General features: G+C 50.2%; 1 protein-coding gene across 2 annotated transcripts in view; it reads left to right on the top strand.

Moving 5' to 3' along the window:
- Positions 1–4,487: 4,487 nt before the first annotated feature.
- Uroc1 (urocanate hydratase 1) overlaps positions 4,488–13,712 on the top strand; it is a 32,484-nt gene continuing 23,259 nt past the window's right edge. For both annotated transcript variants that reach the window (XM_055617521.1, XM_055617522.1), the window contains exons 1-6: positions 4,488–4,645; positions 7,729–7,859; positions 8,841–8,934; positions 9,424–9,483; positions 9,767–9,895; positions 10,012–10,073. In XM_055617521.1, the coding sequence (XP_055473496.1) occupies positions 4,520–4,645; positions 7,729–7,859; positions 8,841–8,934; positions 9,424–9,483; positions 9,767–9,895; positions 10,012–10,073 (602 nt within the window). In that variant the 5' untranslated portion in view covers positions 4,488–4,519. The remainder of the gene's footprint in view (positions 4,646–7,728; positions 7,860–8,840; positions 8,935–9,423; positions 9,484–9,766; positions 9,896–10,011; positions 10,074–13,712) is intronic.

The following is a 13,712-nucleotide window of genomic DNA, read 5'->3' on the forward strand; positions in this document are numbered from 1 at the left end:
GTAAAGTACCCCCTTACCTCCAGCCATCCCTACGCACCAAATAATACTTAATACAATGCCATTGTTGTGCAGAGACTTCACACTGTGTCTCTGGAGGACCCATAGTCAGGACAAACATAGGTACAGCTTCAAACAGGTGCAATTTTTAAAAATATCTTCGTGATCAGACAGGATACAAGGGATTATTTCAATCTTCTTGTATCTGTTGAGGCTCGCTTTGTGACCAACCATGTGGTCTATTTTGGAGAAGATTCCATGAGGTGCTAGAAGATAAATTCTTTTGTGTTTGGGTGTAAGTTCTGTGTCTGTCAGGTCCATTTGATTCATGACCTCTGTCAGCGACATTGTTTCTTTGTTTAATTTCTGTTTTGTTGACCTGTCCTTTGTTGAGAGTGAGGTGTTGAAGTTTCCCAATATTAATGTGTGGGGATCTCTTTGTGGTTTAAGTTTTATCAGTGTTTCTTTTACAAATGTGGATGCCCTTGTATTTGGGGCATAGATGTTCAGGATTGTGATGTCTTCCTGGTGGAATTTTCCCTTGATGAGTATGAAGTGTCCTTCCCCATCTCTTTTCATTAATTTTGGTTGAAAGTCTATTTTATCAGATATTAGAATGGCTATTCCTGCTTGCTTCTTGGGTCCATTTGCTTGGAAAGCCGTCTTCCAATCCTTAACCCTCAGGTAATCTTTGTGACTTAGGTGTGTTTCTTGTATGCAACAGATTGCTGGGTTTTGTTTACACATCCATTCTGTTAGTCTGTGTCTTTTTATTGGAGAGAAGAAGACATCAGAAGAAGAAAACAGGAAACAACCTAGGAACCTGCCACAGAGGGCCTCTGAAAGGCTCTACCCTGCAGACTATCAAAGCAGAGGCTGAAACTTATGGCCAACTGCTGGGCAATTGTGCAGGGAATCTTATGTACGAAGTGGGAAATAGTAAGATCTGGAGAGGACAGGAACCCCACAAGGAGAGCAACAGAACCAGAAAATTTGAACACAGGGGTCTTCCCAGAGACTCATACTCCGACCAAGTACCAGGTATGGAGATAACCTAGAACCCCTGCACAGTTGTAGTCCATGGCAGCTTAGTGTCCAAGTGGGTTACATAGTAATGGGAAGAGGGACTGCCTCTGACATAATCTGACATAATCTGGCCTGTTCTTTGATCACCTCCCCCTGAGGGGAGAGCAGCCTTACCAGGCCACAGAAGATGACAATGCAGCCACTCCTGATGTGATGTGATATACTAAGATCAGAAGGAAGGAGAGGAGGACCTCCCTTATCAGTGGACTTGGGGAGGGGCATGTGTGAAGAAGGGGGAGGGAGGATGGGACTGGGAGAGAAGGAGGGAGGGCCTTATGGATGGTACAAAGTGAATAAACTGTAATTAATAAAAATATTTTTTTAAAAAATAAAATATAGAGCAAAAAGATGTTAAGTGAATTAATAGTTTATATTGCACTTGTTTCTCCTGAGCATATATTCGTGGGTACATGTATAACTGAGGATCAGAGGACAACTTACAGGAGTCCATCTCTCCATCCATCATGTGGGTCCCAGGGATCAAACTCATGTTCGGGACTTGAAGGCAAGGATCTTCACCTGCTGATCCACTTTCCAAACAGATTCAGCAAATCAATCTTTATCAAATTTCACGTTTAAAGTTCACAAAAACGATTGATCTGAGAACTTTTCATGAATCCTTTAGAGTCTGTATTAAGAATTAACCTCAATTAAATAAAATTGCTATACATGGTTGAAACATTTTGGGAGTTGAAAATAGATAACTTAAAAATAAAATATTGGATCTTCTTCGGGTGGTTAATGTGACTAAAAAAAATCTTCAGATGTGGAACCTGAGGGCCAACCATCTTTTCACCTACAGAGACCCAGAAAGACCAAGAAACTTGCCCGGTGACACACAGCTAGTGAGCAGGGTAGTTGAGGCTCAAGCCTAACGCGCTGCAGCGCTCAGCCCACGTGAACCCCTCGTTCCTTTAAGATGTTTACGTTGTTTGTTTTCTTCGCTTATTCTAGGACAAGATTCACATGCCGTCAGGAGGTGGCACAGGTGCCCCGTGTGTCCATTAGCCTCCTCAGTGGTGACGACTCGAACAATCCACCCTGAGGCTACCCCCCCCTTCTTGGGGAGAATACTTAAAATGCTTCCATTGAAAATTTGAAACACTGAAAGATCAGTTGGGGTTTCCAGCTTTCTACCGAGAGCAGGGCTCCGTGCCGACGGATCATTGAAGGGCTCTCTTACGGGGAGGGGAATCAGAACGGGGAAGACAGTCCAGCCAGCCAGGCACAGTGCAATACCCTAGGGGAAGGCCTGCTAGGACCAAGAGACAGTGGATTGCTGCTCATGAAGCTATTTTCTGGTCTCCTACCCCACCCCGAGGGCCAAGGGAGTTGGGCGTTATCCTACTCTGCCAGGTGCGGGGAGCCCAGTGCCTTCTAGGCACAGCACCAGTGAACAGAGAGAAGCATGTGAGGCCTCTGGAGTTGGGTCTCATGGTACTGAGGCTCGCAGAAGGGAAGACAGGGGCTGGGGCTGGCGCCCAGGGAGTCCTGCCTCAGACTGGTCCTAGCCTGCAACCTTACCTGTACAAGGCTGTGCTCGGTCCCCTCAGCTTGTAAGACCAGAAATCTAGGTGAAAGCTAGGAGACCTCCCTGAGGGGGGTACTGGGGATTCAGCAGGAGGGACTAAGGAGCCCGGCATGGAAAAGATTTTTCTCAGTCTCAGGCTCTGCATAGTACCATGCTCATGAGAATGAATGTGAGGCTTCCCCCATCCAGTTCCCAGGCAAACACCAACAGGCATTCTGATCCTGTCTACCTGGAGCACATGCCCCACCCCCACAACTGGGGGCTCGGGTCCCAAAGCTGCCCCTGTGGACGCTAGTCACAAGCAAGGCAGTGGCCCGTACTTCCACTGGCTGCTTATAAACTGGAGTTTCTATGGCCCGCTCCACTCCTCGGGTTGGCTTAATTTGTTTTAAAATGTCCTGTGATTGAAGCTCAAGAGTAGGTGGACTGACTAGTACATGCCAAGAATAATAATTTAAAAAAAAAAAAAAAAGAAAAGAAAGAAAACTAGTCAGAACTGACCGAACTCGGGGTGGCGTGTTATGCTGTTCTCCCTGTACAATGGAGGATTCAGGTATCAGCCTGTCAGGAGGCTTTCAGGGCAAGTTGTGAGAGAGGCAGAATCCACCCCCTCCGCCGGACTCCCACCCCCAGACCTCTTGGTGCTCCAGAGGTCTCTGGTGTCTTGATGGGAGCCCTGAGTCTTTCTGTAGGGACTTTGTGGAACTTTTTATGCAATCATGGCTGGTGGAATTGACTAGAGGTGATCAACACCAAGTCCTCCCCTTTCCTTCCTTCCCCTCCCTGGGACTTAGGAATAGAAAGTTTCCCTGGAAAACAAGGGACTTCTGGGGCTGCCTAGGAGCCACAAGGCCTACTCTCCTAAATTACAAAAATACTCTCATCAGCCTGGAATGCCACTAGATTTACGAACTAGAAGTCAGAGGCTGAGCAGTAGGGGCAAGAGTCCCCTGGTGTCCCCAGCCACAGGGCTTCAGACAGAGACTGATCTGTTTTCCCATTATGCTATACCTCGTCTCCTCAACACCTTCACTGCACTCCCATACACCAGATCCTTCAGTGCAGGAGCCATTTCAGTGGCGTCTCCATCCATATATGGAGCTCCAGTCTGAACATCACTCACGACTAGCTACAGAACTTGAGGAAGTCTCCCTTCCTCTCCAACCTCAGTGTCCTTATTGGTGGCATGAGAGTTGGGTTCTGAGGACCACTGAGAGCATCAGCCACATCATGTGCTGCCCAAACTAAGCACCGGGTCATCTCCCCACTCTGCCTAAGGCCAAGTGACATGACCCTTTTTTGCAGAGGGAGGAGTTGGTCACCACCCACCTGTGTACACAGGGACAGGGCAAAGGCCACATGGTCACTTACCAGGACCACTGGGACTCAATGGTGGGCCCTTCCCGGCTAGGGGGAGGGGAGTGACACCCAGCATTGGCCTCTAGTCCCAGGCCAGGATGTTGAGGAAGGGTTTTGGTGGGGGAACTGTTAATGGTTGGCAGATGCCGGGGGTGTGGAGAGCTGTTACCACACCTATCATCTGGCCCCTTCCTATTCAAGTGTCAGGGAAATGGAGTACTGTAGAGCTTGAGCCAATGTCACATGACTCCCCATCATCAAGACACATATGTCAAACTGCCACCTTTTGGATACCCCCTAAGACTGAGAAAACCTCAACCACAGAGCCCACCAGCTCACCCCAAACTCATAACCATGTAACTTGTGGCTGCCCTGCAAGTAATACCCAGGCAGCCTGCCTACCAGCCAGTGACCCAAATGACCTGCCCCCTATGCTCTCTCGGGACCAATGAGGGGCTGGAGGAGGTGTCTCTGGGGCTGTCCCCACCCTGTTCGTCCCAACTACCCAGTCGCTTCGTACTTGCCTCCACCTCAGTTTCTGCAGACATGTCCAGCCTCCGGGAACTGTGCTCCGGCCTGCCCCTACGACCACTCCCTGAGAACCGGGGGCGCTGGGCTGGAGTGCCACATGCGCCAGTCAGGACTCCTGATCTTAGCCCTGCAGAAGAGCAGGTAACAACTGCTACCCAGTTCTCCTGGGCTCTGGGGCCCTTTGGTGCCTTTTAGGTGGTCAGGGTGGCTTTATACCCCTCCTACTCTCCGTGTATCAGCTTCCCTGACCCTACCAATTTCTGGAGAAGGGAGAGGAGATGTGCCAGTGTCTGTCACTGATAGTCTTCAGGTGAAGCCACCCAGGAGTTACCTTAGGCCCAGAATTGAGGTTCCCTCTTCCAGAGGAGGACACTGGGCTCAAGGTCACCCAAACAGTGCTATAGCCACCTCTGGTGAGGAACAGGAAGAGGCAGGGTGTGAAGTGGCCCTGGCTCTGCAGCTGCACATGGACCTTGCCCGGCCCCAAACACTGAGTGACTCTTCTGTCCTCTGCAACAGTTTTTCTTTGCTCCTCCCCCAAGCCTTCTGGTGACTTCGGCTGTGAAGCCTCCATTAAAGACATAGCAGTGCTGGGAGGGATGACAGGTAGCCCCTTGCCTCTTGGCTCCCTTTGCCCAAAGGATTTAAGCCCCAAAACTTGCCAAGCTTCCAGACTGAAGCAGTCCCTGAGCCATGGGAAGCTGCTTTTCTGAAAGACACAGAAGTATGAAGGCTGAGTGAGACTGAGTGAGGAGTCGCTTCCCTGCCCTCATCCAGAGACTGCTGCACAGGGGGAGATCACCCCTTTGGTTTCCCAAGCTGCCCACAGGCAGGGAACATGCTTGGGAGCTACTGGGGGTAGGACACTGATGGACAGGAGCTGGAAATGAGAGCAACAGAGAAAGGAACTGAGGACCTTAGAAAATGGGGTAGTGCCCGGAGAGATAGGGCTGGTGCCAGAGAGGGGGAGGGCCAGATGGTGGGGGTGCCCCTTGTCTTTTCACTTGACCTGTCTGATTCTGCTGAGCCCATGTCACTTCTGTTAACGCCCTTCCTCCATCGTCGCCTCCCTGCTAGGCACAAGTGCCTTGACACTAGGCCACCAGAGCTGGGAAGGCCCTGCAGCCTTGCAGGCTTCTGCTGACACCCCTGCAACTGGGAGATCGTGTGACCAGCCTTCACAGTGTTCTGTGGTGGGAGAAAGGCAGCCAGGGACTGAGGGTAGACAGGGCCTATTCAGTTTCATTCCTGCCTGTCAACACGTGTTTGAAGGATGTAGCACCCTCAAAGGAGAGGTGACTTGCAGATCTGGGGAGTTAGAGTTGGGAAGGGCTAAGGCTTCCCTCTGAGAATGGAGTCCCAAAACTAAGAGCTTCTCTTGCATTGGCTTGCTTTCCATGTGGGGCGTGTGTGTTACAAGTGTGTATGTCTTTGTGCATGCATGCATATGTGTGTTTGTATGAGCACACACACGTGTGCATGTATCATTGTGTGTGCTCCTGTGTGGGGGCATGTATGTTCAGGCATGCATACTTTGAGTTTCTCCCCTTGTTTCCATTGCTACATGCTATTCATTCTTTTATTGTTTGGATGGACGGGGGGCTTCAACCCTTGCCTTCCTTTGGCAGCTTTCTACTTAAGTGAGGAGTGCCACCTGTTACGCTTTAGTCAGTGTGCGCTCAGCACAGGCATGTTCAGTCTTCACAGTGTGCCTCACAACACGAGCAGCTCTGCTCTCCCCTGAGTGCGATTTCCCTCGGTGACCTTTACCCTAAGTCCTGCCTCATCCAGTGCGCTGTGCTGGGCGTTAAGTGCCCCAGCTGAGCCCTTCCTCCACTGCGGTGCCCTTCACTGCGGTGGACCTGAATGCCTGTCTCCATCAACACACTGTCCTAAGAGCCCTTTCTTGTGGCAAATCTGTAAGCCTGTCCCTGCCAACACACGGATCTTGAGCTTGAGACTGGGGCCTCCCTTGGGGTGGTCCCTAGGATCCAACCACACCAGCATGTGCTCACTGAGTGCTCGCTGAGTGCTCGCTGACAAGAACATTTGTTAAGAAGCTAACCCCTGTCTTACAAGACACATAGGAGGGCTTTTAGGCAGAGGCGGTCGTGGCAGTTTGGACAAGTAGTCTAGAACAGAAAGAAGGGCCATGTACTGACACGAGAAATTGTACGTGGAAAGGCAGAGGTGGGCCTTCCAAAATGTGGAAGGTTGAGGAGACCCCATGCAGGTAGAGCCAGGAGCAGAGCTTGGAGCACCAGATGTGGCATGACTGGAGGAGATCCACACTGTGGGTGTGGCAAGATAGGCAGTGGGAATCTGTGAAGGTTTTTGAGTAGAGGCATGGCTTGGGTGCTTCATGAGACTCCTTCCTTGCCAGGATTGTAGAAGCATTTTTTGTAGGGACCCCAGGCAGCACAGGGCATGACACAGGTCCATGAGTGTGGGAGGTGACAGTTCTGTGATCGGGCGCTCACAGGATCCATAAGTGAGCCCAACACCACACTAACCCTGTCAGCTCATTAGTGCCTGGGAGTAGGCTCTACTATCACTCCCAAGGACGGGAGAGGAGGAAGCTGGGCACACGGGTGCTGCCAAGAAAATCCTTTGTACACACAGCTATATCTCTAACAACCCTGCACCCTCAAATCTACATCCCAGCGCACTGACACACAGCTTGGTCCTCACATCTCCTCTGATATTAGCCATCTCTGCCTCTTACAAGGACCTTCACGATTATAGGACTTTTGACTTGGAGATCCCAGAACAGTCTCAAGATCTTAACTGAGTTATTTGTGAAAAGCACCTTTCGCCTTGTAAGGCAACATGCAGGTTGGTGGATGAGAACGTGGGCACAGTGGGGTCATCATAGTGGCTACCATATCAGTACGCTATGCCCACTTCCCAAGTCTGCCCATCCCAGAACACAGCCTCTGGACCGTTTGCCAAGCTACATGCTTCTCTGGGCTTGCTAGTAGCTTCTGCTTTCCTCCTCTGAGTCTGCAGCCCCTGGTGCAAACAGGGCCAAGAAGAGAAAGCTTGGGGTCTTCCTTCATGAACGGGGCCAGCGGCCATCAGGAAAGGCTCTCCAGAAGACAAAGCAGGTGTTCTCAGAGTGCCTCTGAGTGGAGCAGAGGCAATCCAGGTGGGGCAGAAAGATGGAGTACACAGATTGCCCCAGGGCCCTTAACCCAGCCACCTCTTGCCTCTCTCCTCCCCAGCTGGCACTGAGGAATGCCTTGCGCTACTTCCCACCTGATGTCCAGAAGCTGTTGGCCCTGGAGTTTGCCCAGGAGCTACGACAGTTTGGACACATCTACATGTACCGCTTCTGCCCCACCATCGAGATGAGGTGAGCCCTCATGAATTTGGCTTCAGAAAAATCTCTGCAAAAGTCCAGAGCCTCGGGGAATCCATGTCTAAAGGGCAGGCCAGTCTGTCTGAGTTGGGAGACTTAAGGAAGTGGCACAGTGAGTTCACACCCTTGTGCAGAGAATGTAGGTGGAGAAGGGTCTCTTGGGGGGTCCGAAGCTGACCTGCTTGGCCAGAAGATGGGGTACTTACCAGATAGGTCTCTGCCATGCACCCCTGTCCTGCAGTCAGTCATGTGTGACTTTGGAGTCTAATGTTGCACGGTCTCTGGGACGCTGCGTCTTTTGCTCTTCAGGGAAGAGCTGGTGAGAGTGAGATACGGTGGGGAGTGGCTGTCAGTGACTACAAACTCTCCATCTTCTCCACTGAAGTTCTCACACTGTATCACACAGCTATGTGACTGTGCAGAATGCTGGACCTCACTGGACTTAAGGCTCAGCTGTCCCCGGGCAAAGCTGGGAGTCTACATTTTGGATGCTCCAGCTCCTATGATAGAGAATCACTGTTCTGAACATGCTGGAACCCCAGACTGTTCTAAATGGCCCCAGGGACTTTTGTGTTCCCAACAGACAGGAGTCAACGTCCTTGGGCCCCTTTGTACCTGCTGCCACCTGCCATGGAATTGCTGCCCAGGCGTATTTGATGAGTTGAATGAAAGAACAAATGCTAAACTGCCCCAAGGTAGAGGACTCTGGAAAGCAGCCATCAGCTCTTATAGTCAGCTTCCTCCCAGGTTTAAAGTAGAGAGACAGTGACTGGATTGGGCTAGACTTCCTGTTCTGAGCATGTGGGAGCTCCGGCGGCTTAGCAGCAGGTGGCTCTGGTGCTCCGCCTCCCCCTGTGGTTCTAAAGACTTCTCTCAGGCACCTTGTCAGCTCGGCCAGGGTAGACACAGCATCTTCGTGGGCCGGAAGGCCTGAGGGTTCCCTTGTTATACCTACCGCTGGACTTTCTCTTGCAGGGCCTACCCAATCGAGCAGTACCCATGCCGGACACGGGCAGCTGCGGCCATCATGCACATGATCATGAACAACCTGGATCCTGCTGTAGCCCAGGTAATGGCAGGGAAACGGAGGCCGGAATAGTCCAGAGAAATGTGACCTGAGATCCTGAGTGATGCGAGCAAGCCTTTAACACTCTTACAAAGCTGGCATTAAAACATATAGTTCTCTGTAACTATAGGGCAAAATCAAAGCAGGAAACAAATATAATATAAAATATCAAGAATATGTAACAATACAGTTATATAAACTCACCTATAACCTGAAAATAAAAAGATTTAATAATATTTTATCATACACGTACCTTAACATCATTAATGAGATCCCTTATGTTCCTCCTTTTACATGGGATCTTGACATGGAGGATGGATTTCACATGGACAGCCATGCTCAATAGCCCACATGACTAGTGGCTGCTATGTGTCCCTTCATGCTTCTCTCCTTGCCCCCATGTCATTGCTCCTCTGAATACAGCTGCAAATAGGGGCCCTGCTTCTCCTCGTCCACAGCCCATCTCAGACTAAAATACCACATCTTCTCCAGTTTCCACAGGAGCTGGTGACCTATGGAGGCAACGGGCAGGTGTTCAACAACTGGGCTCAGGTATGGTGACCTGGAAGGCATCGGCGGTCCATGGCTCAGCCAGATGCCTGATACTTCAGCACTGGCAATCAATTACCTGGAGCTGCTTCACTTATAAGAAGGGATAGAGTGGCATTACGGGAGGTGCCAGGAGATCCTGGAGATTAAAGAGGATCTATATGAACAAGGTCACTGGACAGACCCACTGAGACCTGCAGGAATTGCTAGGTCTGGGTGTGGGGTGCAGGGCCCACGCGGGTGCCAGCTCACATTTACAGAGTCCTGCATGTGCACTGTCCATCAGTTCTGGCTGACCATGTCCTACTTGTCGAAGATGACTGAGGAACAAACTCTGGTCATGTACAGTGGACACCCACTGGGCCTCTTCCCCAGCAGCCCTTGTACCCCACGGCTGATCATCACCAACGGAATGGTGAGTCTGGGCAGGGGGCATGCAGCCTGCCCAGGGCGGAGCCTGGGAAAGGAGGTGTTGTGGGTGAGGAGGAGATCCAGGCAACACTGCCCCACTCACGCTCTGCTCCTTTCCAGGTTATTCCCAACTACTCCTCCAGGACTGAGTATGAGAAGCTGTTTGCCTTGGGGGTGACCATGTAAGTTGCTGTGTCAGTTCACTGCCGTGGTGCCGCCCTTAGTCATGTCTCATAAGACACCATGGCTACATTACGCCTGATTTCAGAGAAGGCTTACAATAGTATAGCAGAATCTTCCCATTCTCACACGTCTGCACCCTAGTAGTTTTGCGTAAATGCTTACTGTTTAAGAAACATACCATTTTGATTCCACTGTTTCAAGAAATTTTATTATGAGTCATCCCAGACATACAGAAAATTGGCTCACAAATACAAATATTACACAGCTGGTTCGAGGATGAAATACAGATGCTTGCACTGTCCCAGACTCTATACATCTCAGAGAGCTTCTGTATGGCTAGAATGAGGTGATTTTATTAAAGAAAAGGAAAATCGAAAACAATTTTCAGGAAATACCACCAAAATCCTGTGGTAAAAGTGCAACTGCTGAAGCCAGAAATGCTGGCACATGCCTTCAATCCCAGCACCCAGGAGGCGGAGGTGGGATCTCTGAGCTAAAGGCCAGCCTGGTCAACAACAGCAAGGTCTAGGACAGCCAGAGCTGCATATGGAGACCCTCTGTCAAAACAAACAAACAAATGACCAAATGCGGGCGTGGTGTGGTTACCATAACCACCTACCAGCGTTTTCATGACTTGAATTACGAAGGTTCTGCCAAGATGTGGGCTGTTGAACATGCAGGATTTGAATGTTAGAGCATTTGGGTGTCTGCTGAGGAGGTCTTGGAACCTGGCCCTCCAGAGGGCCCCTCCATGAGACACGCTTATCCCCTGTGCCCTGTGAAACGTGCTCTGACAAACTGTGCAGCTGTTTGTCAGGACCCTGCAACCAATCTGGAGAGCTGTGCATCGTGTGAATGCTTTCTGTGTGCTGGAAAGCTAACCCAGGCTCTGCATCTAAGTGTTCCATCAAATGTCATGGAAGAAGCTGCACTGAAAAGGAGGAGCCTTATTCATGCGACCCCAGGGGACCTGTGTCCTTTGTGCCCATGGACTCTGGGCTAGGAGTCAAGACCATCATGGCAGCCTCTCTGCCTGACAATACAACATGGGAGCCTGTGGAGCGCAGGCCTGGCAATTCACGCTCTCCTGTGGTATTCGGCGGCACCATGACCCTTCCTGCAAGGCTTCCAGTCTTTAGGATGGCACAGAAGGTGTTCTGATACATCTTTGTGGAGTTCTGGGACCATCACTCAGAAAACACCACATAAAATGGAATCTGCAGGTGGGGAGCCAGCAACTTAGCCTCAATGTAAACATCCAGAGTATCAGTCTTCTGAAACAGACCACTTTAGCGGAGAAAAAACAGGGCCTCAGAAAACCCAGTCGCTTTGCTGCTGGCTATAACTACCCTCTGTAGTCTTGCTTGTGATGCCGTTAGGCCTGAAAACTTGTTCTAGTCCAGTGGAGGCAGCCTGGGGTCAGAGGGCTGTGGGTGTACATCCTGGCCCACAACTCCATCACCCTGGCCTAGGGCTTATCCCTACACTTTCTGTTTCACAGGTGAGGACTAAAGGTCAAAAGTGGCAGAGCTACAGATGTCAGACCTTGTGTGGCTGTGGCACTGGGGGTTTGCCACCGGGAGGTGTGGAGACACTGACTGCAAAAGGATAGAAGTTGGGTTTGGGAGCACACACATACCTTCTCAGCTTCTTAAGAGGCTGAGGAAGGAAGGTCCTAAGGCCTGGCTGGGGTACGGTGTGAGTTCAAAACTAACCTGGGCAACTTAGTGAGGAAAAAAAAAGTTTTCCAACAGAAACTTGTGCTGTGGCTCAGTGGTAAAGCTCTTACCTGGCATGCATGAGTCTCTGGGTTCAATCCTCAGTACAGAGCAAAGGTGGGAACTGCAGCAGAGGTGGGACAAGGTCGACTGTGTAAGGAAACTGAGAAGACCTGGAGACCAAAACCCTCCTGTCAGCAGGATGGTGAGAATAGACATACAGAGAGCATCCCCATGTGGGAAGATGGAGAAGCACGCAGGGTGTTGGTTAACGTGGTTGGCGCAGTGGTCTGCTTCACTTACAGAAAGCTTTTAGTCCTGCAGCTTTATGCTGTAAGTCACCTTGGGAGTGCCATATGGCCTTCCAGTCTGTGCACACTCCTGGGCCTGTGTCCTCCGCAGCCTTAGGGCCTAGACCTCATCTAGACACAGGGGACATTTATAGATCCTGTCACAGTGGCCTGTGTGAGAATTATCAAATGACAGAGGTATAATTTGCAGGGCAGGGACATTTGCACAACACCTCAGATTCCAGCTCCACAGAGAGCTGAACCCACAGAGCCTGTAGTGGGTTTCATCATCTCCAGAATTCTTTCATGCCGACGTTATCCTCTTATGTTTGTGATAATCATGAAGTCTTTCAAGACAAGGAACATGGCCTTCTTTTTTGTTTGCTTGTCTTTTTGAGACAGGCTCTTGCTAGAAGCAAGAACTCGTGATCCTCCTGCCTCAGCCTTCTGAGCTCTGAGACAGGTGTGTTCCATGCCTGCATGTCTCCATTTTTAGAGGAAGAAATGAAGGTACTAGGTGGTCAGGTGTGTTGCACGGTTGTATGGTAGACTAGATACTCAATTACAGCTCTGTGACAGCACACCGTCTACCCAAAGGAAAGAAGGGACTGGGGAAAGCCACTGAGACAAGAACCTAACAGAAGAGGCAGTGAATTTGGCATTGAAAAACAAGCAGCAGAGAGCCCTTGAGTCTCCCAATCCTCAGCAGAGTGCGATTAAGCTAGCAGCAAATGCTACTGCCCCCATTACACTGCCCAAAACAGTATTTGCGAATTACCAAGCAATGATAATGGCTACACTCATGCAGTGCTGAAAATTCTATGGCATCAATTAATATTAGAAATATCTGTGGCTGATGACCTTGCAGCCTTCCTGCCTGCTTTCCGCCCTGAGGACGACACAGCCCACAGGTGGAGGGAGGCAACAGGAGGTCACAGCACTGCAACTACTCATTCACTCACATGGAAAATCAGAGCCGACGGGCTTCCTGGAAGGGTGGAGAGCGCCATACCTTTAAATCCCATCTGCTGGGAAGTCATGACCAGTAATGCCTGTGCTGCTTTGGAAAGGATACAAAGGCAATGTGCTTCGGACAAGCTATAGGAGCAATACCTTCAGAATGAAGCCCCGCATTCAGACAAGAATTCAGCAGCAGACATCTCTCAGCACACCAACTGTGGGTCTGGAATGTGCAACGTGAGGATTCTCACAGACATGTGTTCGATGCTACCACCTTGACTTGTGTCCAGTGCCACACGCAGGGTCCAGCCCCAGTATGAAAATGCCTCACAGTTAAGCCTAGTGGACATCAACTGAATGGAATCCTGCCGAACATGCTCTCCCACGTCCCACACCTTCACTGGGTCATATGTGGCAGAAACATCATATCCTCTTTTCTTATCCTGTTCTTACATCATGGTCCATTTCTTACTTCCTTCCATGTGTGGGCATTTCAATGGCTTCAGATATTGGTTTGCTACTGGTTAATTTGCTGTGAACACCATTGTGAGTGGCTGAGTAGACACTAGAGTGTATCATGGGTATGCTGGGCCATATTCAGCCTTACCCAGCCTAGCCCAATTATCCTGTGCTCATTTTTCAGCCTACAAGTTTGGAAAGAATCTTCACC

This window comes from Psammomys obesus, unplaced genomic scaffold (genome assembly GCF_907164565.1).
Source record: "Psammomys obesus unplaced genomic scaffold, mPsaObe1.curated_primary_1811, whole genome shotgun sequence".
Classification (NCBI taxonomy): domain Eukaryota; kingdom Metazoa; phylum Chordata; class Mammalia; order Rodentia; family Muridae; genus Psammomys; species Psammomys obesus.